This window comes from Erithacus rubecula, assembly GCF_903797595.1.
Source record: "Erithacus rubecula genome assembly, contig: SUPER_Z_unloc_2, whole genome shotgun sequence".
Taxonomy (NCBI): Eukaryota; Metazoa; Chordata; class Aves; order Passeriformes; family Muscicapidae; genus Erithacus; species Erithacus rubecula.
In genome coordinates, this window is record NW_027635860.1 from 3,251,901 (window position 1) to 3,278,460 (window position 26,560).

At 40.1% G+C, this 26,560-nt stretch overlaps 1 protein-coding gene across 1 annotated transcript in view; it reads right to left on the reverse strand.

Moving 5' to 3' along the window:
• SYK (spleen associated tyrosine kinase) overlaps nucleotides 1-22,138 on the reverse strand; it is a 47,155-nt gene extending 25,017 nt beyond the window's left edge. Inside the window, exons 1-3 of the mRNA XM_079331135.1 lie at nucleotides 21,846-22,138; nucleotides 4,016-4,470; nucleotides 2,409-2,569 (exon numbers count right to left, since the gene is read on the reverse strand). Of these exons, the coding sequence (XP_079187261.1) occupies nucleotides 2,409-2,569; nucleotides 4,016-4,429 (575 nt within the window). The 5' untranslated portion in view covers nucleotides 4,430-4,470; nucleotides 21,846-22,138. The remainder of the gene's footprint in view (nucleotides 1-2,408; nucleotides 2,570-4,015; nucleotides 4,471-21,845) is intronic.
• Nucleotides 22,139-26,560: the final 4,422 nt, after the last annotated feature.

Genomic DNA, 26,560 nt, shown 5'->3' on the forward strand with positions numbered 1-26,560 from the left:
TCTGAGGGCTAGAATGGCTCAGGAATGTAAAATAACTGATTGCAACACAAATGAACAACACATTACTTCTCTTGCTGCACTGGCTACTGAACTGTGGGGTAGGTGGAATTCTCTCCCTGTCTTCCCTGAGGCCCTAGGAGCAAATGGCAGCTGAGTGGTTACTACATTCTAAAATGGACAGACAGGAAGTCTGTGCAAGAACAATTAATACAATATCAAAAAGCATCCTACATATGCAGAAGCAGACAGTCTTGTCCTCAATAAAAGGGACCCAAGATCAACACACTAGCATTTCACATTATTTAAACTCCAGTGGCAGTTCTCATGATTTAAACAGAGCCTTAAAATCAGCATTTTCTCTTAAATGGCTTTCTCTCCCTCATATGAAAGCAGCCACCTGAGTTCCATCAAAACTACGTAAAATATGGATCCAGTGACATAACCAGTCCCATTGGAGAAGGTCCCACACAAGTCATTGAACATGTCACTGCAAACAGCATCAAAAATGCCTCCTAGGCCATCTTCAGGAAACGCAGGAAAATGCTGGTGAAATATTTCCAGTCAAAAGTCAAACCAGTAGAAATGCTTATAGAAGATTATAGAGAGACCAATGTTTGTAACTGGGCTGAAAATGTCAATTCCCTTAAAAAAATCTCACTCAATTACTCCAAAAGCTATCCCTGTTGTTAAGAAATGCTAGTTGATGGATCCTTTTCTTTGAAGAAAAACTAGTCTTCTCTCCCCTCTACCCTTGCCCCAAAGAGAAGTACTTTGGCCACAGAGAAACCAATGTGTGCCTGAGACAAACTGGAAAAGCTGGCAGTTTTAATATATGATCAACATCATGACTCAGTTGATACAGAGTTGGTTTGGTAAGGTGTTAAAACAGAAAAAAAAAAATCAACATATTTTTAGGTATAAAATTGTCATTACAAGAAAGGATTGCTTTTTGTTTCAATTACTGGGACTTATGTCTAAAATGTAGGAAAAGAAACAAGCAAAATCAAAGACCAAGAAAAAAGAGAGGCTGGGTGGTGATGCTGGGCTGGTGGTAATCTGCAACAGCAACTGTGTTCATCAAATCCTCTGAACTCTTATGCAGCCGAAAGCAATATATGGCTCCACAAATTTTTGTAACTTTTGTAACAGATTTTTTACTGTAAGTATAACAAAACCTGTAACAAATTTAATATAATGTGTTGATACATATGGCAGCTAGAGCAACTGGGTAAATGCCCCTCTGGATGTGATCTCCATCAATAGGGAACAGGGAATATCAGGCTGGAAATAGGCATGCATGGATACTTGGGCAAGAGTGGCTACGAAACGCAAGAAATTCAAGGACTGAGGGGAGAAAAGAGAGTTCAAGAAATGTCACTATCATCAAAGTGTTTGAGGTTAAGACCTCACAGGAATTCACTCTAATGGGAATAGGATTTAAAGGAGTTACTGGTTCCTGTGAACTGAGACTGAAATGTGAAATGTGAGGGTTGCATCCACATAAGCAGTTAGTATGGCACAATTACAGAAAATCAGTAAAGTGAAAGAGTTGGTGCTGAGTAAGTATATCCTTCCTGCACTCACTTGTGGGGTTTCACTTTGGACTACCTCTAAAAAAAGACAAGGCTGAGTGCTAAAGAAAACTACATGGGTAAGTGATGAAATTTCCCTCAGAAATTATACAGCTCTAAGTGATCCTTACTTGCCAATGACTTTTAAGCCTAATTTTTTATGATTATAAATATACTTTGCAGGTGGGGGTGGGAGTGACAAAAGACAGCTCTGTTAAAACTGGTATATTTCAAATGAGGGCTCTCCAAAAAAACCCCTTGGTCTAGTCCTCCAAGATGATGGCTGTCAGTCACTATCTTGATGACACATTTGTGCTCAGAAAACAAAAGATCATTAGGCTGGGTAAATGCAGAGGGTAAGCAGTAGACACCAAATGGTGCTGTCAAGGTAGAAGGGATTAATTCTGATGCTTAACTACAAAGCACTACCACTGTCCCTGAGAGACTTGACAAATACAAATCCCAACAGCTACTAACACAGGCAGTTTGTGCCTAATTGTACCACTTTAGTAAGCCTGTGTATTGGATGAAGATGGTCAGGCTTTGACAGTGGGGCTGAAAAGGCCAGGGGATGCCCTGGGCTGGTCACAACTGGCTCCAGCAGGCCCTGCTGGACACCCTTGCAGGTGTTCCAGGCTTTCTTTATAGTTTTCCATCTTTAGTTAAGTGAAAGACTTAGAGCAGGAAGCATCATGTCATGTACATGATGCTGAACCGGGTGCTCTCACAGTGGATGAACCATGCTTTAGGGCATAGTCTCATTTGAAATCTAGTCAACAGCAACAATGTACAGTAACAATGGAGGCAAACAGCAATACCACAGAAAAATAAACTCACAGAAATTTTCCATTGCTTCTTGATCCAAAGAGGATACGGTCCTCGGACACCTCCCGAGAGATCCTCCCATGGAACCACGGCATCTTCTCATGGGCTGTAGTGGCAATCAGCTTCTCCAGCTGGGGCTTCTGACTGATGATAGCTTGTTCAAGAGCATGCCCCTAGAGAACAGTAAAAACACGATGAAACAGTCAAACTATCTTCTACAACAAAAAGACGACAGATTGGCTCCCAGACTTTTGGGACATCCACAATCTGCACATATTTTTTGTGTGTGAAGGCATGGTGGCTATAACAATTTTAAACCAGAAACTGATATATGGCAATCTAAACATCACAAAACCAGGGTTCTCGTTTTACCTCTGAGAAAAAGAAGGAAAATTAACCAGTAAATAAAACCATAGATATATCAGTATTTAAACTTAAAATAAAGTCATATTGTTATGCTAATGAGATATAGATAAATAGAATGACTGTTAGTCTGAGATTTCAAACATACTTCCAAATTATATATCCTATGGCAGTGTAATAAAATAAACTGAATGTGCTTTGTACTGTTGCAGCATGTCTATGTCAAAGACATCAATGCAAATTTTCCCAGATAGAACAGACCCCATCTTAGAGTAAATTATCTGGAGTAATATTAACTTAACTTATTAACTACAACCTACTATGTCTAAATTGGACACAGAATCTGAGGGCAATCCCCACTAGTTTCACCAGTGTTTAACCAGAGTTCATCAACTTCCCTCTAGACTGAGCTCAGACTCACCAGAAAAGATACTGTGAACTTCAGCAGTAATAGAAAATGTGTAAGTTTCAAGGTTTTCCAGTTTTGGGGTTGCCCCATATATTTTACAGAGCAGAATTCACAAGGTTACTTGCTAGCAGCAAAAGAGATTACAAACCTTTGAAACTTAATGAGTTCATAAAAGTAATTCATGGTATCTCAAGGTAAAATAATTCCTTTTGCAGCCTCCTACACTAGAATTGCCACGTTAAGACTGGTTTCTTCATAGTCATTCTCAGAAAAAAATCCAGCATCTCATCCTCCACATGGAAAATTCCTGCTTAATCCCTGCAGCACTGAGGATGTAAAGGCAGTGCTCTGCAGTGTAGAAACTGTTCTCTTTCAGGAACAATTTCTGTTTTGGATATAATCTGAATTAGCATCACAGAAATAAGGCCAACTAAGACACTAGGATGCAAAACAAGTCATCATGTCACTGTGCCTGCCTGCATACCAATTCATAAAAAATTAGAATTAAAAGCAACGAGACTAGTATTTTCTGTATCTTGTTTATTACACGTATTAATTTTTGGTACAAATCTGATGACATATGTTGCAGAGGTAGATAAGATTATGCTAGGCCAGGACATTGTAGAAATTCTAAGGGTTTAAATTTCTGGAAAACTGCTTATCACCAAGTTACTGCATATACTGCGGAAACTCAATATACTGTTAAAACTCAAACAGCTATGATTTCACTGTGAAAAAAATACTGCCTAGCAGCAGCAACAGCTGGAAACAAATACTGCTTTTTTCTTTTTTTTTTTTTTAATCCTAGCTCAAAGACTACTTTATGGCAAGATCAGTCCGGTTTTACCTGCAAATTCCAGGTTTGCTTGACATACTCTCTGATGAGGTTTTCTTTCAGATCTTCAAAGGGTCCTGTTTTGGGTTCAACACCTGGTGGCCGGTTGAAAGGCTTTTTCAGCAGACAGATAAGGCCATCTGCTTCCCCTGAGTGATAGTTAATGAGTTCAGCAGGACTGGCATGCGACTTGCCTCCTGAAATAGCATATGAGCCACTCAGCTCCCTCTCAATTGTATAGTGGTGAACCTTCCTTCCATGGGCCAAGGATAGGGCAAAGCCCCCCAGGTAATTCCGGCTTTGGCGGAGCAAGTACAGTCCATCACTTGCTCCTCCCTGCATCAGATACTCCTCAGCATCTTCACGTGTGATATTACCAAAGAAGTATGGCAAATGGTTAGCAGGGTTTGATATGCCGGAAGCCATGATTTTTTTCTTTTCCAAGTAGCAAACCTAGAACACTGTATCTGAAAATACAAAGACAGAGATAGGAATGTCAGCAGAAAAAAACCAGTAAGACGGCAGTTCACCTGCAGTATGTTTGCAGAATCACAGAATGATTTAGGCTTCAATAGACCTTAAGACTGTTGAGTCCAAATTGGAACCAATCACTACCTTGTCAACACCGCCATGGCACTGAGAGCTCTGTCCTCTTGCTTCTTGAACACCTACAGGGATGGTGACTATGTCACCTCCCTGGGCAGAGAATTCCAGTGTTTAACAACCCTTTCCATGAAAACATTTCTCCTGATGTCCCACCTGAACCCTCCAGCATAGCTTGAGGCAATTTTGCTAATACATTCGTTGTTGATACATAGAAAGAAAACTTATACGCAGTTTTCTTTCTAAATCCCAGCAGCTCTTTTTTCCTGCTTCCACTTGGCTAGAAGTGGACAAAATGATCAGAAGTACAGTTTCTGCTTCTACTGTGGTGAAGCACATAGGAGTTAAAATATGAACCCTTCACAATAAAATGAAGCATGATTTTAGGGAAGCCATGCAGCAATCTGTGGAACCAGCACTAAACGGTTCAGGCTATATGGAAACTGACACCACATTTGTCTTGTAGCTGGCCAAGGTGCGCAACTGAGTTATATGAAGAAAAGTCCAGAAGACTTTATGGATAACTATGTAAAAAGCAAGGGTCCATAATGTGAAGGTGTAACCAAGGAATGGGAGTCTTATTGTAGGGCCTTTTGGCATACAGCACTTCAGACTGACACCTTCCCTGCAGTCCTGCAGGCTGTCCTACTGTTCAGTTCAGATTAGATCCATCAGTTTGCTGATTTGCTGTCTCTTGTGCCCTTGTGCTATGCTGTGAATATATAAAGGGTTGATGTGGGGAGGGAAAGGGTCAAGTCAACAAGGTTCACACAGTATAGAAAACTAGACAGGGCACAGTCATGACAAACCACATGCTGTGCAGATCTTCCGGTCTTCTCCCACCATCAGAAATAAGGGAGACATCAAAGCTGCAAAGATATTGCAACCCTACGAACCAGAGCTGAAGCATTGTGAAGCATATTACTTATTACTGTTTTGATCTGTAATTAAAAGTTACTGGTTTAAGTTCCCATACTAATCTAGTAACATAAGATTTGCTTGTTAATTGCAAAGAAGAAAAGTTGCAACTGAAGACACAGAAGGCAGCCCCAGTTTGTCACTACCAAACATTTATTCTGTATGCAAAATGACCATTCTGACTGTACCAGACAAAGCTCTCTTCAAATGGAATCGATTAATTCAGTAACTTATTGCAGGGCCAGAGGATTGCAATCAATAAAACAATGCCCATTTGGATTCCAGTTAATAGTATCACCAGGGTAAGGATTGGGGCCAATAAAATTTTCATTGAGGTGGTGGACAGTGGGGAGAGAACAACCCCTGCAAGTTCACAAATAAAACAAAATGATACAGTGGCTAAAACATCACAGGGCTGTGATCCCATTCAAAGGGATGTGGAAAGGCTATGGAATAAAAATGAAGGGTAATTAATGAAGCTCAAAAAAGGCTTAATCCTGTGAAGCAGACTTTGCCCCTTTTGGGCAGCTGCCCTCTTGGCTAAGCATCATCTCACACCTTTGTGATGCCACCAGGAAAGGAAGGTCTGTGACCAGGATGTTTTCAGCAGTCTGTCTGCACACGGTTTCTCCAGGACCCCCGCAGGTGCACGCCCAGGGTGTGCAGGCTCCATCAGGACTCTTGGCTTGCTCTACCAGCTGTGGCATGGGGGACAGCAGCAGGTCTGGCACTGCACAAGGGCATTCCAGAATTCCCTTCCCTGCCCAGTGCTGTGGGTCCCACAGGAGCCTGTCCTGGGACTGCAGGCACAAGAGTGCAAGGGCATTGGTGGCAGGGAACACTCCTCTTTTTTCCCTCACCACTTCCCCCAGGAACTGTGCTAAGCTGGTAGTGGCTGGGGGAGGGTGTGGAGGCTTAGGGTTGTGGAGATACAAGCTTTTATCCCAAGCCATCCTGACATCTTGCCAGAGCCTACCACAAGCAACATACATCTCAGTCTGAGCCCTTGGGAGGTGTGGAGATCAGGGCTTTCCTCCTGCTCCCCATCCCTGCCATCTCTCTCTGCCCTCCAGCGGGTTGCAGACATACAGGCACAGACCAACTGAATCCCACATCTCTCTGCCCTGTCCCAGGACTGCAGCTGCTGCAAGGAGAGTCATCAGGAGGCTCTTCCATCATCTCCCCTCTCCCAAAGCCTCCTGATTCCTCCCTGACTTTTTCACTCCTAGCACAAGGCAAGCCCCATCCCCTCTTATGCCCCCCTTGACAGGACATGGCATCAGGCACCTAGGAAGGCATGGGGGAGAACAACTCTGCTGAAATCCCAGTGGCATAGGGCCAGACACCCCAGGCAGGGCTGGAGTCAGTCTCTTCCTATGTGCAAAATGACAAGAGGAAAAGGCCTTGTGTAATACTGAGGAGGTTTAGACTGGATACCAGCAAATATTTATTCACTGAGGAGGTTATCAAGTATGGGGACAGGCTGCCCAGGAAAGCATTTAAATCAACATTCCTGAAGGGATTTAAAGACCTAGACTGGTGGTTAGGGACATGGTTTTGTAGCAGATCAGGCAGTGTTAGGTTTACAGTCGGACTTGATATCTAAAGGATCTTTTCCAACTTAATATTTCTATGACTCTTTGATTCTATTATTTTGAAAGTCATTACAAATATGAATGTTTTGAATGCTCTAGTTCCTTTTTCATTCACTTCTGCTTACCTATTTCCCTCACACATTCTCATGTCTTTTTTTTTTTTTTTCTTGACTCCACAATGCACAACACATACTGCTGCTAAGGAGATGACTATATTACCCAGCTTCTAGCAAAATGGTTCTGGAAGGCAGGCTTCAAGTCTTAGTCTTCAGTACCAGCTTCACAAATGATGGAAGAAAACAGATTTACTGCTAGGTTTTTCATAAGGAAAGAATTTGGATGCATAACTGATTGACACTGGTTCCTCACCAGCAAGGTACAACTTGGAGAAAAGGATGAAATAATCCCATAGTGTGACTCATGCCAAGAATGGTACTGCACTGCAGTGCCGGCCCAAAACATTTCATACATACTGAATACATACTGAATACATACTGAACAAACATCAAACAGAAAAATATTACTGCACTCTTTAACTGTAGAAATTTATTTTCATGAATGTATTTCTTTAAAGTTCATTTTTGCTATACTTCTAGTTTCAGACTTAAAAAACATAAAGAACCTTAAAAGAAAAATCACGGCTAATAAAATAAAAGCAGAGTGGGGGACAGGGTTACCCCCGGTTACAAAAACCTTTATGGCTATTGAAACTTAAATTCTTAAATTCTTAAATTGACTACAATGTGTTTCAGATCAGGCTATTCCCTCAGAGTATTGTTTTGTCTCAGATTAATTTTAGTATTTTCTACACACTCTTCAGGATGATTTGTCCAGGAAGGAGAAGTTCTTAAAAGAGAGGGGAGAAAAAATCCACTGTCAGTGATGCCACTGGTGAGGGACTATCTCTTAAATCTTCAGAATGAGAAGGCCTGATACATAAAAAGTTTCTAAAATATGAAGAATATTTCTCACTTATGGCAAGAACAGCAGCAGGATTCTTACCTCTTGTATTTCCAAATTATTTATTTATAACTGTTTCAGGAAACAATGACCTGATTCACTTTCACAAAATAGGTTATCATTGGTAGATTTCCGGCCAGGTTTCTCTACCCCTTTTTCTAATATGTGAAGACTATTTAGTGTTTAGCAATGGTAGAAAATGTTTGGACTGCAGCATCTCCTGGGTATGCACAGAGGCAAATAATCACAAAAAAATTTAGATGGTTAAAAATTTCTAAGCAATTTTGGAAGAATTTCTGAATTTGAGATGGCTGTTTTCTTTGGTTAGAATTTCAAAACCTTGCCTTCTTTTTGGCAGTGTAACATCCTTCTAGGATGAGTAATGAAGTAGAAGAAAATGCTTGAATTCAGAGTTTTCTCCTCCTCTAAGTTTTTCCAGGTGCACAAACAGTGCAGCGTTTCTCAAGCCAGTGCAGTTACAAATGTGAAACTGTAAAATGGAGATTAGGCCCCCTAATATTGAATATACAGCTTTACCCTTAAGAGTGCTGAAGGAAGTGTGGCTGGCTACCCAAGAGAGGTGCTTGAGCATAACAGCAAAAGAGGGTCTGAAGCACAACTCTCCCCTTAGTTAAATTTGGCTTTTAAGGAAGCTGCAAATGAATGCAAATATCAGGCTTATCCCACATGAAAGAAAAAGTATTAAGCAAATATATAAGAAAATTATGTACTCACTTCCCCTCAGGCAGCTTCCTCAACTCAGCAGGGTACTCCTGACATAGCCAAGAGTTTAGCACCTCACACATTTCATGTATACTAGGAAAGCAAAATGTTCTGTCAGAGCAGATGAGCAAAATTAAATAAAACTTACCTGGAAGGTGTTAGAAAAAAATCTGTGCTACCCATACTGCTACCTTAGCTTAATTTTATTTAATCTCGTATTTAGACAAGGATAAAGGGAGAATAAGTGCTGTATTGAAAAGTTTGCCTAGCAAAGAGTATAATATTACAGAGGTACTGGTTCTAACATGACAAAAGATAAATAGGAATATCAATCTTTCTAAAAAGACCAAACAGTAGTGTGGTGGGAGACTAAGGGATTTCAGATTGATTACTTTACTCCTCCGTGGGTAGAATGACTCAAATGTGACAGAAGATCAAAAGCTGGGTAGTGATGAAACAGTGTTACAAAAAATGATCCTTATTTCAGCAGTTATTTTTTCCACCTTTTCTTGTTTTTCAGTGTAGTGTTCTGTGAGCAGGGTATGAAAGTAAAGAAGTAAGGTTTAAAGCAAATTACATATAAGGCTCACTAGACAGTCCCAAACGACGAAAACACTGTCACTGAAACAATTAGTTTTAGTACATGGATAATACTTCAAGCACTCACAGAACTTCAACAGTCCTCTAATTATACACAGGAAAACATAAACAAAGAAAGAATAATATTAATGTGCATTTTTCTGAAGCTCCAGTTTAATTAGGATTCTTGGAATCAAGCGTTGTGCCTCTGAGAAAAGCAGTAGAAGCTTTTTTAAGATTCTTCTCTACATTTTAAAGTTATGTAACACACCTGAAAGCTAAAAGGAATTCAGCCTGCGTAGAATTATAAATGCACATTTAATGGTGACTTGATGCGCTATATTAAATATTTTGGAAGTTTCAGGGTTTATGGAGAACCTTAAAGGAATACTCCAAACTGATAAACACTTCGACATAATTAGCATTGAAGTATTATAAATCCATTGCTACTATCTCACTTTTAAAGAAACTAAATTTGAAGAAGTTTACCAAAGAAAATGATTTGAATTACTGCTCTATTCTCATTTTTGCACCTTTAAAATCACCTTCCACTGTGCACAGGCAGCTGAATGGTGGTCTTAATTTGATCAACAGATTAGCTCTAACTGTCTCCTTTACCTTTTCGCATAAACATGAAGATTTAATTTCTATCCACACCTTAGGAGAGGAGCTTTTATGAGCAAATTATGCAGAAACAAAGGAAGAACACAGCAAGGGTATAAAAGGAAGACATTAGGGCAGGAAATGTGGCCGAATATAATTTTATCAAGTAATTCAAACAAACTAGAGTTTGATCAGGACACTACAGGGAACTTACTGACCTACTGAAAAACTATTTGGAATTCAGTGTAATTCAACCAGTAGTCCTGGTGATTTTGTAACTTTTGTAGACATCATCAAACAACGTCCCCTTCATCAGACTGACGGGGATGTACTGTAGCATGGTCTAAAGGGAAAAGTGACACTTACATTAGTTTGAGCTGCTGACCTTCCTCAGGAAGTGCCCTTGTTGAGTCCTGATGCTTGGGGCACTGTGTCTCAGCCTGCACCTACTGTGTCTCTAACCAATTTACAGCCTACAGCAACATTTCCATCACTCATGCTTGGGCCTCCTTCTCCGTATGTTTTCTCCAGCTCCTCCAGGAAAAGCTTTCCTTATCAAACATTCATCTCTGAATTCTGCAACCTTTTACTGACAATCTAAGCTACACTGCTCTGTTTTTTGCCTCGTGCTTCAGACACTAAAAATATGCCTTCTTTGTCTCCAAAGAGTTTCCTATTATTCTACACATGCTCCTGGCCAGAGCTGACAGACACACAAAACATGTGTTAGTTTTTAGCAAGTTTCATTTTTATTATTTCTTCAGCCCTGGGCTCTTTCCTTAGCACTTCTACCTAGTAAAAAATATCTGTCTGCGGTGTCAAGTTCCACATTTTACTTTAACAGTTCAGTTTCAGAAGCATTTTCCTTTTTTCAGATATTTTTGATTTCTTGTGATGTTTTTAGGGTGACGATGTTTCCACTACAGTTTTCAAACACTGAGATGTATTCTCTACCAGAAACATAACTTAATTAAAATTTGTCAGGGAAAAATAGGGAAGGTTGCAGCTTTGGCCCAGAAGACTTTTCTGATGGCTAACTCAAAACCTGGATCTAACAATATAATCAGTGAGCTCTGGGATTGTCCAATCTGTATTTGTGTATTTATCAGAATTATTTCTAACTAGCATCTTTCTTAGCTTTGGAGGAAACAGTTTTTGTGTTTATTCATGTAAATCCTCAGATTTTGGCCATATCAGAACAAAAAATTTGCCTGGCTGTACCTAAACAGGTGGCTTTGGTATTTCATCTACTATGTTTAGGGAAAACACCATTTATCTCCCCTCCTGTGTCAAGGAGTCACTCATAAAATGAACTGCAAAGCAGTATCACAAACACACCTAAAATCACCATTAGCTTAAAAAATCTGCAATTAAAAAAATATTTTCCTATAGAATCACTTTATGGGGTTGATTTACCAATACTGAGGACAGATAAATAGGTATTTTTTTCTCCACTAGAATATGCCAGAAATGTCCTCTTTTACTCTAAATTGCATCTGGCATTCTGATATCATCAGACTACTCCAGGCATTCTAGCTATTGAAATATTTCCCGAGGAAAAAACTACTTGACCTGTCAACACAATTACTGCTCTATTACAAGGCAAACAGATGCTTAAGAAAAGTACCACAGCATTCCTATTTTTTTCAGGGCTTGTCTATAAAAGCTTCTGTACTGAGTTCATGGAGGAGCATTTAACACTAAAAAGGCATTCTTCACTGATGCTAGGAATCTATTGTCCCTCTTATGCAGCAACTTTCTTTTGGGACTCTCATGTCTTTGGTAATCTTTTCACATGTCATAGTTTTCCTCCAATAAGGTTTTTCTGCTTTGATCTTGTAAAAAGCTCAGAATGGTACTGTGAAAGAAAAAATGTGCCAGATATTTATGGATTATAAAAATTCTTTCCCTGGAAGTAAAAATCCTATGATTTTCACACACATTAAAACAGAAACAAAGAACCAAAAAACCCCTAACCAAAACAATTATTTTTCTCCTTTTAGAAAAAGAAAAACCAAAACTACTTACACAAAAAAGTAAGCATTTTCTTCTACATCTTTACCATGCTCTATTAGTCATTCCCTTACCTCCTTTTCCACTTTTACAAAAGAGCATTTGTGCATTTGTCACAAATGCAAACATTGTCTCTAACTAAACACATTTCTAGTCAAAGCAAGAATTTCAGACCTAAAATGGGTGGCATCATTTGTACTGGGAAGCCTGCTCCCTTTTGGACAAAGTACTTGACTGTCCCTATTAATCCACCCTATAAATAATGGAGACACTGGGATGACCTACATCTGCAGGAAAGCATTTAAGATACTGCAGGTGGACCCCTGTTTAATCTCCCACTTTCCTGCTGTGATAAGATGTGAACAAACTTTTCTGGGCACAGACAGATCTTCACTAAGATCAGCTGTGGCTCTGTAGTGACTGTGGAAGAGTGCAGGTATAATTGCTTCTTCTCAATGCTGGATAAAAACACCAAGGCACAAAACAAACAAAACAAAACAAAACAAAACCAAACCAAAACAAAAAAAACAAACCAAAAAACCCAAAAAACCAAACCAAACAAAACAAAACAAAAAACAAAAACAAAACCAAAACAAAACAAAAAAAAAAGGGGGAAAAAAAAAAAGCCTGTGCTGGGGTGCAGTTACAAAAGTCTTATTCAGGGAGTCCCAACTACCTCCCCTCAGGAACTACTGAGACATACACACATACATATTTACATATACACACACACACACATATGTATGTGTATGTTTGTATATGTATGTATATATTATTCATTTATGGCTTTGTTTCAAACATATATTTCCTTTCCAGAACTACAGTAAAAACTCCTTTACATACCATAGATTCTGCTATGACTGCACAGAGGGAGCTGTGAAATTAACTTGAAAGTCAGTGAAAATATGTGAAGAGCAAAATTTAAAAAATATCTTTCTTGAAAGAAATCACTAAAATCACTAAAAAGAGACTGAACTGATTAGTCAGTGGCCTGCATATTTTCAGGTTAAAAGTTACAGTGACATTAAATATGATAGCATAGCATTGCCAAGTAGAATATATTTTCTTTTTGCAGAAGAGTTTTTACAGAGACAGCAATAACAAAACTGTTATGCACAAGATGTGATAGCACAGTAAAACAAAGACACAACTATTATTAAAATTCCCCCAGCCCCAAATTACTCCAAAATCTTCTTTCAAAGTTTACTACAGCCTATTATTTTTCACAACTCAGAAAGAAGTTGTCAGATAAAGATCTATCAGAGTGTAATACCAAAACTTTGATTCAAAACATTCTGCTTTTTCCAGGAAGGCAAAACCTGGAATATCTGTCCAATTTCCAAACACACACAAAAAAGTGCCTTGGGCAGAGAGCTGATGTTACTATGAATTTTCATTATCATGAGAACTGAAAAAGGCTGGCTTCATCCAGAAGGATCAGGGTCCAAGTATGGATTGATCCACAATTCATAACTTTGTTTTTCCTTCCTTGTGACATTTTTAGCAAATTTGCTGCTAAACAAGGCATTTCAGAACTAAAGCATAATGAATTCTAGAAGGAAGTAGCTACAACCATGAAGAAGGTGAATCAAAAGCTTCATACATAAAAAAAAAAAAAAACAAAACAAAACAGGAGAAATTCAACATTAGAACAGCAGTCTCAAAGTTTTACAGCCTTACAAGACTAAGACAAAATGCCATATTTAATTCAAAGTTTCAGATAACGACCACTGTGGTCTTATCAGTTGGCAGTCCCAAAAGATAGGCTTATTCTACATTCCAGAAAGTGTCTTCATTTAACTTTTTTAAAACCACTAATTGTTGCAGGCTAACAGTTCCAAAGGTATTTTGAAAGTATGAACTCCCCTTCTTTGTGGAAGTTTGTCTCTACTTAGTTCCAAGTCTAGAGGCTACAGATATATAATTATCTCAGTTTCTCACCCGTGAACATTAGCCTTCACCTACTGTTAAGCAAACAACAAGCCAAGAACACTTGGACCCCATTATATTTTATTTCTTTATCTGAAATTTATTGGTCTATCCTTAGAATTGCTAAAATCTTTGCTGAATAGATGCCTCAATAGACTGACCCCATGAGTCAGAGTGGCAGAATTAGGCAGGTTCCTCTCTCAGGATAAGGTTATTTTGTCATCTGAAACAGTCTACAGTATCCTGCTTCATATATAAAGCACAGAAATTATTGCAGAAACAAAAATAACTTGCCTTTCATACTCCTGGAATAGGCAATCTTCTATAAAACTGGCCAAGCCTTCTCAGTGACACTTTCTAGAGTCTCTAAAAACCATATAATGTCACTTTATTTTTTAAAAAACTTTTACTAGGAACTAGGTTAGTATTCTGCTATAGACACACTGTAAGCACCATCTCTTAGTGGAAATTACACTCAGAAAAAATTGACACTCACGAAGGTATGGAAAAAAAGGGCAAACTTTTCTGTTTTTTGAAAGGAAGATGTGATACTAGCTCACGCAGCCAGGCTGAGAACATTAAGGATCAGTTTCTTAAAATCTATCAAATAATTAAAACACAAAAACACAGCATTGTTTGGGTTAGAAGGCACCTTAAGGGTCACTTAGTTCCAACCCCCATGTTATGGGCAGAAATATCTTCCACCAGACCAAGCTGCTCAAAGCCCCATCTAATATGGCCTTGAACACTTCCAGGGCTGGGGTATCTACAACTTCTCTGGGCAACCAGTTTAAGTGCCTCAACACTCTTCCAGAAAGCTTTTCTAATTTAACAGCATTTTTGTCAAGAAAGGAATGCTTTTTTAAAAAAATACTATCATCCAACAATTGCACCAGCTCTTCCTGACTAGGTTTTATGAGGACACAGGCATCATAAAAGACAGACTGCATTGCAAGAGACTCTTCATAACAGTTAGTGCATCAGCCAACCAGCCATCCAGAAAAGGCCAAATCTGTATCTCCCCCCCCATATGAGCCTTCATCATCAGAACAAGCAGCACAGATAAAATTTAGTTCTCATTGGTATAAAGAGAGAACAGTCTCTTAACAGGCAGACATTCATTTTAGCCAGCAAAAAAACTGAAACCTAACCTCTCTTCTCACATAAAACATAGAATGTTGAGAAGAGAAAGAGAGAAAGACATAGAGAGAGAAAAAGAGAGACAGACAGAAAGAGAGAGAGAGAGAGGTATAAGCCCTCTCCTCCCACCTTGCAAAGTAAGCCCATTTATAACCCCTGGACCAGCTAAATAGTTTTGACAAGGCAAATCTATGACTCTGGGCAGAAGGAGGATGCACCTGGCGTCAGCGTGTTGCGGGTCAATAGGCAGTATTTCCCTATCTCTTGCATGACAAACAGCAGGCTGGAAAAAACAGCTTATAGTCAGGCCTCTTTTTTCATAGTGTGCTGTTCTCTGCACAGCATCAACAGCTACACCTCTAAATGATCCACTGGTAATTGTCACGGTGGATAGTTGCTAAATCAGGATAACAAAGCCGCCACCATTTGATGAAACTTTTCTCTTGAGAGCTGGAGGCAACTGGATTTCACACCAGCAACACCATGGTCTCAACACAACCCTGCTTCCAAGTGAACACAGCTCTGAGTCCTTTCCAGAAAGTATGTTCCAGCAGGTTTGAGTTTACTCATCCCATACTGGGGGCTTCCCTTGCACTTCAATGCACAGAAATACCTACAGACCAGATTGTGATGCCTTTATTGGATGATGACAGTCACACAGTTGTTCAGGGCACCTGAAGGCAGCATGAGATTTCTTGCCAACTGCACCTGATAACTGAGGATGGAAAGGTCACTTAAAGCTTCCCTCAGTGACCATCTCTGTTCTGGGGTGTCAGAGCTATTCAGAGCACTGCTCTCTCACTTTATACCTATTTTAAGTAATTTGTCATTTTTATTTCACTGCAGCAAGATTCTTACTGATTCAAAAGATAGCTAATCCAGTTATCTGATTTGCAAAAATAATCTTTACTTAAACACCCTGCTTGCTTTACTAACTCTTGAGCTATGAAATACATATTAATTCAATGAAGTGCAGCACTGACATTTATACCTTTATGCCAAAGTTGACAATCTTTTTGCTGCTTGCTTCACTCAACATTCCCCGTATTTCAGATACTGAGCAACTGGGTTTAACAAAAAATGTCCCTGCCCATGGCAATGCAGTTAGGGAAAAAGGATCTTTAAAGTCCATTTCAATCCAAACATTTCTGTGATTTTATTATATCAAAGATTAACACCTGACGGAATTTTAGGTTTGGGGTTTTTTGCATAGATTTAACTTCTTGATTCAGGTTATCAAATCTGGTCTCTTTCCCAGAGTAGGAACTTACCCATAAACAATGGCTTATTACACATATACCAGCTTCCTTTTTTATGCTCTTTTCAAATAAAATAATGAAAAAATTTCCTTTCAGTTGAAGCTTTTCTGCAATGCACTTTAAAAGAATTTTAGTGGGGAAAGGATTGTACCTTTATAGCATATTTCTAACCTCAGTTTTTAAATCTCAATGAAGAAAAACAACTTATCAGGCAACCCTATCAAAAAATCAAGAAATACACTTTGTAAAAAACATGTAGACATTGTTTTAAACTGAGTTAATTTTGACATTGATACTAGAACTTTTAAAAGCAGAACTACACACACACATTTTAGTATTTAGATACAGAATACCATGTGTTCTCAGTCACACTGGCTTTCGCTAAGACACATACTGTCTTTATGTGTTCTAGAATCTATTTCTTCTATAGGCTCTGGTCTTAGAAGTTTAGTGATTTCTTCCTCTTTTTTCCCCCGCACTCATTTCCTTCATTGTTTCATACAAACGGGGAAAGAATTAAGAGAATGTCTCTCCAAGAGGGTAGGGATAGGCTGTGGCTGATGCATGAAATGGTGACAACTTACTTATTTTACTGAACCACTTGTTTAAGATAAGGATTTGTGATATTAAAGTATTTGAGCAACAGCATGTTTCCTTGGCACATATCCTACTCTAACACTTCCTGAGTATGTTTTCTCTAGTTCCCTCCAATCTCAATGGTGTTTCCTGCCAGTTTCAACTCCACCCCTAGCCTAGATATTGTCTCAGGGATTTACATGGCTGGACTTACATACTACTAAGCCAAAAGTCCTGATTCTTTATCAAAGCTTTTAGCACCTCACCTCTTACTTCTGCTCAGTGTTAGTGCTGAAAAATTCCTTCTGCTGCCTTTTCCATTTCTAAACGAGGAGAAGTTGTTGGAATTTTTACTGGATATTTTGTCCACTCAAGACACCTGGAAATCCATATCTGTTTGGATGAATGCTATCTCAAAGAAAATGAGGGCAAAACTGGCGAAATTACTTGAGTAGTCCTAACTGGTCAATCAACATATTCCAACACCAGTTAACTACACACTGAGTTAGTGAAACTGGACAAACTATCTGTAATCATACTCCTGTATGCTGGTTATTTAAGTTCTAATACATGTAAATTTTAAATTATTTGTTCTCTGGTACAAAGGAAAGGCTTGCAGCATTTTGCATATTGTAGAATCATATGGTGGCTTGAGTTGGAGGGACCTTAACGATCATTTAGATTCCATCCCCCTGTCATGGGCAGAAATACCTTTCAGTGGACCAGGTTTTCTCAGAGTCCCATCCTGGGGGGCCAGCCCCTGCCTGACCTTGAATACTTACAGGGATGGGACATCCACAGTTTCACTGGACAAACTGTTCCAGTGCCTCATCACACTCACAGTAAAGAATTTCTTCCTAATATGTAATCTAAACCAACTCAGTTTTAAGCCATTCTTATCACTACATGCTCTTATGAAGTGTCTCTCTATCACTTTTGTGAGTACTGCAGGGCTGCAATTAGGTAATCCTGAACCCTTCTCTTTTCCAAGCTGAGCAATCCCAAATCTCTCAGCCTTTCAATGGAGAGATGCTCCATCCATCTAATCAATCCTCTGGATCACTCCAGCAGTTCCACATCCTTCCTGTGCTGGTACCCCAGGGCTGGGTGCAGGGTTCCAGCTGGGGTCTCACAGAGCAGAGCAGAGGGGCAGAATTCCCTCCCTCCCCTGCTGCCCACGCTGCTCTGGATGCAGCCCAGGACACGTTTGGTTTCTGTGCTGGGAGTGCCCATGGCTGGGTCATGTCCAGCCTCTCACCCACCAGCACCCCCAAGCCCTTCTCACAGGGCTGCTCTGATCTGTTCATCCCACAGACTCTATGGGTACCCAGGTCCAGCACCCTGCATTAAATCTCCTCAGGTTCCCGCTTCTTGAGCTTATCCAGGTCCCTCTGGATGATATCCCATCCTTCAGGTGTGTCAACTGAATCTCTCAGCTCAGTGTTATGTAAAAATTTCTTGAGCATTCGCTTGATCCCTTTGTCTTCATTAATGAAAATATTAAATAAGAATAACCCCAAAACAGACATACCGAAGTCATTTTAAAACATTAGGATCTGTGTGAGTCTCAGATGAAATTTTACCTTTTATTTTGTTTTCAAAAGAGCCCCTCTTAAGAACTATCATTAATCATTGTATGCAAAAGCACAGGAAGTTATATCCTAATTTCAAATTTGGAATGCATACACAAACTACAAAGTTGTATTTTATTTCTTTGAGGCAGGCAATATTTCCGTGTCAAATATGATGTTTATTAATTATAATTTGCTACAGCAAATCCTGGCATTTTAGCTTTTTGGTTCAGGGGCATACAGGTTTCTTCACACTTCTTGTATTCACAGTGCTGATGCTTATCTATCATCCCAACATGAAGTGAAGAAGTCAATGGGAAATTCTTTCTTTCTGCTTTACTGTATGCCTTCACAGTACCTCATGTCATGAAATTAAAAGGTAAACAGCGTGAGCTAAGTACCCTTGCTGCTGGAATCTTAAAATAAAATGCAAATACTAAGCAAGAGCTTTGCAATCAAATTATTTTACCATGCCTCAAATAAATAATAATAATCATGTACTGTGCTATCCTACACCATACAAAAGATTAGGGAAGGATACTGCAAGGCCCAAGGTTTCTTTTTCTCTTGAGAAAGGCTGAAAGGCTTAAATCCAAGTACAGAAATTAATTAATGTTTTTCTGGAAAAGCAGTAGCAATATTAAGAAGCTTTTTTTGTAAAAGCAGTTCTAGAAATGCCAGCTGAGACATCTAGTGAGCTGCCCTCTCTTTCTCCATCAAGATTTTCTTCTTTGTCGAATGCAAGCAAAACCACATTAAACTGAACCACAAAATTGTTTCTCTACAATGAATTGGTGTTTTACTTTTTCTTACTTAGAAATTAAGAAGATGATACTGTAAGTCCCTGCAAGATGAGAAGTTTTCACTCCTATGACTGAACCTTTCTACTGTCACCCACAAGCACCTGCAAGTCCATGTTCAGCTTTCTAACAGATACCTTGAGTGGTGTAAGAACTCTTGCTCCAGTGGAGCAACTCATTTAAGCACATGTTTACATTCATGCAAAAAGGAAGTAGTTTTTAAAAGGGTGTATGTTGAGCACAACATAAGAGATTAGAAGACTGATTTGGAATGATTTTTCTGTGACTATTCTTCACATTCACAGAAAACTCTCGTATTCCCTGTAATTATGATATAAACCCTGACAAGTTTCTCTTTTCATCTGTGCTATTCTGGAGCTAAACACATGCAACTGAAAGAAGATTCTGGCACAGTCTGTGTAATGTGCAAACAACAGATCTTGGGGCACTGACCCAAAAATCTATGAAGCTGGAAAAACGATAACACTATCTAGAATTTTTGTAGATTCAGATGCAAACAAAATTTCTTGTAGTGTTCAAACCAGCAATGGCATCGTACTCATTGTTTTCTGTTAATTAGTGCACCTTGAAAAAGGATTAGGAAGAAAAAAGAAATGTAATTTGGAAAAAAAAAAAAAAAGGGGAAAATTATCATTGAGAGACCATGACTTCTGAACACAACATACATTTCAGAAGTGATTTCTCTCACTTCCAATACTTCTGTATCCTAACAGATACAAAATAAAAGATGGGAGACTAATGAAATTACTCTCAATTTTTTCTTTAATTTTTTTTTTTTTGCCATTGGTATCTTCAAAGGTGCTTATAGACAAGACAAACTTCTAATTTCACCATCAGTCTGCTAAACATTTTGTGTTCAACATAAACTGCTAGCTAAGTCTAAAAATAAATTTGTTTTTGTCTTCCTGTGACTTCGGGTCTAGTTTTGCTCTTGTATCAGAATTGCAAAAATGTGCAAAGGAGAAAACTGCACAGCTCACCCTTGCTTTGACAGAATGCTAATATTTTTAAACTGAAGAAAAACCGGAATACATCAACTGTTTTTCTGATGGTGTTTCATAGTGATTTCAAGTGACTGTGAAAACCAAACTTTTATCTACTTCAGCCATTTTTAAAAGAATCAAAGCTGATTTCAAACTCTTTGTTAAAATATACAAATCTATGACTATAATCTCTCTCCCTCACAAGACAACTGTCACAATATAAAGACCATTCAAACTTCCTTATTTATCTCTCAATGCTCAACAGAGGGATGAAGAAAAAAAAAAAAAAAAGAAGTCACAGTTCCTCTAAGGGGATTGCCTCAATCTGCACTGCTATGGCCTCCAAGCCTGTAAAAAGACAGAGCTTTGCATGCTGAAACCGCATGCATCTGCACTGGATGGCTGTGTCCATGGATTACACCCAAGGATTCAACCCAAGAGCTCAGGAGATCTAAGCATGTGTGGATAAAAAGAGCATGAAAAACCGAATGGGAAAGGACATTTTAAAATCTTATAAACTCTTAATGCCCTAAAGAAGAACAAATTTTGCTTTAAATTTACTTTAAATAATTGTTTTATAAGATATCTTGGCCAGGCTAGCACTCTACTTGCCACTCTTCTAATGGATGCTCCATCTGACAAAAGTCTTTACTTTGTCCAAAATAACATCACTTCCAACTAATCTAGACAGCTACAACATAAAGTGAATGCAGTACAGTGTAACAAAGATAACTGAATAATGCTGATAATAATGCAGAATAATGCAGAACTCAAAATGAAGTGGTGTTTCTCTGGCATTAGGCTTGTAGAATCGACTGCTAGTGATACAATAAGCACAGTTGTTTACAGTTGGAAACAAAATAGGGAAGTTTAGTAAAAAACCCCTCATTTTTAAAGATTTTTTTTTCAGGCTTAAATCTTTGACAGGCTGTTTATCATCCAGACAGTAAGCCCTACTTTTGTATGCACCTGGCTCTGTTTAAAACCTGCCACTACAGTAACGTCTCGAGACAAAGCAAAATAAAATATTTTGTTGCACCTAAGTTCTAGGATCGAATTCCTAAGTGGGCTGGTGGTATCTATTTTTCGAAGCACTGCAATACAGGGAGGTTTCAGGCAGCGGTGCGTTTCCAGCCGCCCGCTCCCACCCCGACACCAGCGCCCCTGTCTGCCGCCGCTCCTCTGGACTCTGCTGCGTCCCAAGCGCTTCACCCTCGCTCCCAGCGCTGCTGAGCTCCTGCTCTCCTTTCTGCCGGGCTCCGCGGCACCTAACCCCGCAGCGGGGGCAGCAGCGCCGCCTGATCCTCTGCCTCCGTCCGCGGTCCCATCCCCGTCCGCATCCCCTGCCCCGGCCCCGTCAACCTCCTCATCCCCATCCCCGTCACGTCCCCATCCTCGGCCCTGTCCCCGTCCCCGTCCCCGTCCGCATCCTCATCCTCATCCCCGCCCTCGGCCCCGTCAATGGCCCCGGCCCCGGCCCCGGCCCCGGCGCGGCCCCGGCGGGGAAGGGTCGGTGGTCCTGGGCCGTTCGCCTTCGGGCTCCCTGTGCTAGCCCGGGGCGCTGCTCACCGCTGCCTCGGGGTCGCTGGGCTCCGCGCCGCCGCCGGCTCCCGGCAGGCAGCCCTCGGGCGGGCGGCTGTGCCGTGCCGAGCCGCGCCGGGGTGCGGCCGCAGCGGGGCCGGACCCTCTCTCCGCGCCGCCGGATCCGCCGCTTCCTCGTTTTCTCTCGCAGCCGCGGCCACTTCCTCAGCGCGGTGTGGGCGAGCGCTCCCTCCTCTCCGGCGGGCGCGGCCGCCGTCCCCCAGACCCCTCTTTGGGGGCCGGGCACCGCTGCAGCCCCGGACCCGCCGGCGGGGCTGCTCCCGCCCGTGTCCCCCGGCCCGCGGCTCGGGCTGCTCGGGAGCCGCGCCGTGCGCCCCCGGGTGCGGCCTGACGGGCTGACCCTGGGACACGCCGGGCCGGGTCCGCCTGCACCCCGCCTTGGGCTCACGGTAGTGCCCGCGTCGCCCCTCGGGCTCCGGGCTTTGGGTGACGGGCGTGTCATTGCTCAGCACCACGCTGAGGGTTGAAGTGCGCCTGTCGCGGGCTTCTCGGCAGGGAAAAAATGAGTGTGTGCATACAGGTGCACATGCCAGTTGCGAATCGGTGAATTCTGGAATCTGAAAGTTCGGTGTCCTTTGGTGCCTTGTGTGTACTTCGCCGAGAAAAGGACTCTCGGAGGGTTTCCTTTTGGAGTAGCACAGGGGCCTGCCGTGGCACAGTATCACCTTTCCTGCTGTATTTCACACAACAAAACTCTCCCATATTTTTATCAAACATTTGTAGCAGTTCCAGGTGTGAAGGAGAACTCCAGTGTCCCAGACACTTAGCTTGAAGGAAAGTTCCTCCTCAAGGCCTCCTCAGCACCCTGCGTGGCAGAATTAATTCCTGTGGAAGATGAGACCGCACAGCCAAAAAGTGCTGCTATCCTTTGCCCTCGACAGCACGGGCACAAGCCGCTCCTGGTGCGGGTCATACAGGGCTGAGTGGCACAGGGAGCCCTGGGTCAGACCGCAGTGGGCAGCTCTCCTTCAGCGGTGACTGTGCTGCATGACACACTGTGCTGTCCCGTGATGGGCAGTGCTTGCAGCAGGAAAAGTCCACTTCCTTTTTCTCCATAATAAATTGATGCTAGCACTTACGGGATACAGGCATTATTTTCAGTCAAAAGACTGTCTCTCTTTCCTTTTTTTGCAAAATGAACCTGATATTCAGTAGAGCTGCCCAAAAACCAGTATTTCATATTCCGTGCCATTTAAAAAGGTCTCTGGTTTTGGTTTGTTTCAGTGAGACTTTTAGCAATTGCTGTAATGGCAGTGCATTTCTTATTGGCACTGTTTGCGTGTTAGAAAAAAAAAAGGGAAGAACTTAGAAAACCTAATTCTCAGACCTGTTTTCATGATATTGTTCTTTTCCTGTCAATCTCCAAGTGTGAGTGGATGTGCAGGAAAAGTTTTTGGAAAGTCATTATGGGACTATGAACCGTTTTTTAAGGGGAAGTTTTACTTTAAATTGTTGAAAAAAATCACAAGTATTGCATAAGCAATTGTTCTGGACCTTGCTGGGAACGAATTAACTTTTATTGCAGCAGCCGATATGGTGCTATATCTTTGATTTTGGCTAAAAGAGGATTGATGCCACAATCAGAATTTGCCTATTCCTGTACACTGCTTGCATGATGCCAAGGTTTTTTCCACTTTTCACTCTATCCCTGTCCCCAGCGTGTTAGCTAGAGGTGCACAACAAGCTGGAAGGGACAGAGCTGGGACAGTTGCCTGCAACTGAACAGAGGGATAGCTCTTACCATGATTTGCACTCAAAACTGGGAATAATTGAAGTAGGGTGGAAGGATGTGGGCTTCTTCCAAGACAGCCACCAATCTGATACTTGCTGGTCATCACTGTGCTTGTGGGAGGTGGTGGGTGACCATCTCTTCATCATTTGGTGTGGTTGTGATTTTACCCCTCACCTATTAAGCTATGTCTGAATTGACATATGGATTTTTTGGATCTCCATAGTCTGTCTTCAATCCTGCTGGGCAGGGGGAACTGAGCATTCGGCTATGTGTTTGGCTTATGGCACCAGTGGAAGGGAAGCAAAGAATTTTTAGGCTATCCACAGTTTACTTTTTCTTTCTTTTCATGTGAGAATTAATACAAATAGCTGAGTTCTGCAATACTGATTTTTGGTAAGATGCTTACAACAGTGGAGTGTATTATTTAATGTTATCTATGTAATATTGTATATTAGCATATCCTAACAAATACATTATCATTCTGAAGTTTCCTGTGATGTGTGTCTAGCTCTATTTAAGGTCAGTAACCAATAAAGTAAAATAATTCCTCATTTTTTCTGGAAATGTTTGATAAGCATAAATCTGGATTTTCTGGGAAGATTCAGCAAATTTATGGATTTTCCTACCCAACATGAATATACACAGTAGAAATTAATATTTTTTACGTGTTGTGCAGTGTAATAACAACAAAAATTAACTTTGTAATATTCCATACTTTTTGGGAGTGTCTGAGGGAATTTCAATGCTTTCACGATGGCAATACATTTTGAAACACCTCTGCTTTCAGCAGTCATTATTGTTTGCTTAAATTATTTATTAGAACATTCTCAAATCTCATTTCTTTAGTATACAGACTGTAATAACAGTAAAATTTATAAGAATAAATTATGCAAATGACAATCTCCAAAATCTGCAAATTTATAGTAATAAAGTGTCTATTCTGTTGCCGTCGTTCTGTTTTCATTGTTACAGGGACTGGGTGGCTTGAAGAAAATACACGTAGGTATACAAGTTGAAATAAGACTTTCTTCAGTGATGCTGCCATAATGAGGCGTTATTTTTTATTTCATTCTCCAAGAGGGAATATTTAGTTTGGTTTCTGTCCTACAAGTGTGGGCAACATTTGCAGACACTGTTTGCTGTGCTAGAATTCTGCTTGAGAACAAGAGGTAGTACTGCAATTCCTTTAGAGAATTACAGGCTGGAGGTGGGCATTTTCTGAAGTGCCATCTCCATTTCTATAGTAGGGAACACTGAAGTTAAGCTGGTGCTTTGTTGTTTGATTAAATGTGAAATTCCCTAAAATGCATAGCAATGAGATAGAGAGATACAATGCCACTGACAATTTTATTTGAGATTCAAATTCTCAGCATGTGATCATACCTACAGCTAAAAGTAAAGGGTCTCTATGACAGAAAAAGTTAATGTCAGTAAGACGGGACTACATTTGCACAAAAAGAATGCAGAAGTGACTCATTTTGCTTAAGGCATGTAAAATTCCTGCACAGATCATTGAATTCAATCATGGCTTGAGCAAAAACATGTGCTTTTTGGGAGTTATTTATTATCTACTTCATTTTAATTTTGATGGAGGCAATGATTCCATGTTAGCACAATAGCAGTAAACAACATTTAGAGAAAATCAAGTCAGTAGCCTGAAAGTAATGTTGTGACACAAAAGCAAATGTCGTAGAATCAGGGAATGGTTGGGATTGGAAATGACCTTAAAGACCATTTCAAAACCCTGCCACAGGCAGAGACACCTTTCACTACAGATATCTTTTATTGGAGTCAGAAAAACTGAACTGGATCAGAAGCTCCAAAAAGTAAGGACTATGATCTCAAATTTTTTTGCCTCCTTCTGATATCCAAAGAGTGCAAAAAACCCTATCTTATTTAAAACCAGGCCTGAAACACTTCACCGATTTTAAATACCAGGTATATGTGTCCCATAAAATTTTCACTTACTTATAGATGAATAAGTGGAAAACACTAGTGGCAATCCCTAGGGGAAACTCAGTACCATTAAATGGAAGTAAACTGGGGAGATGTCCAAAAAATTAATTGAATTGCCAGCTTATTGTAAGAATCTATAAATTATGGTTGTTTTGGTTACGTACTAATTTACTGCTTTGACCAGAAATGTCAGTAGCAATACTCTTTGCTATATGAAACCAAAAGTAACAAGAAAGTTCAGGGCTGTGAAGGTATTTTCCTTATCAGTTCATGGTAATTGTAATTTATATCTGTGTTGTTTTACATCTATATAAATATAATTATATTTTAATACTATATTTTTTGCATGCAACACCCACATTTATCACCTTTCCCTTCTATTTTTACCTCATAACAAGACACATACCACACATAAAAGTGTTGATAGTTTTGCTCACCAGTGATTTAGAGTAGTTGTAGGATGTACTTTTTACACATTAAAGAGTGTGATACCAGGAGGTATGATGTCTAAATTTAAAATGTGGGACAATGCAGACTAAAATTTTATGTGGGACAATGCAGGCTTTATGACTTCCTTTACTTCATGCCCATGACTAGTGACTGGCTCTAGTTTTTGTTTTCGTAGAAATGATGTGTCTGTATAAATGAATATTAAAAAAATAGTGCATTGCATAAAAAAATGTCTAAAAGAAGGAATGGCATATACAATAGCACATTATGACTAGACAAAAACCAGGGCTTTTTAAGAAGTAAGCCTTTCTGTAAAATAATTACCTATTTGTAGCACAGAAAATAACTATGGCAGTGAGCAAAAAGGATATAGTACAAGAAGAAGGTTTTAGAAAAATTCTTAGGAAGAATTAGTAGCTTTCATAATCTCTGCTTTGGATGAAGATTACCATGAAGATGAAAAAAAAAAGAAAAGAGGTGGGATATATAATCATCTTTTAACTGTCAGAAGACTAAGTAACTATGGGGATTCTGTTTCAGCACC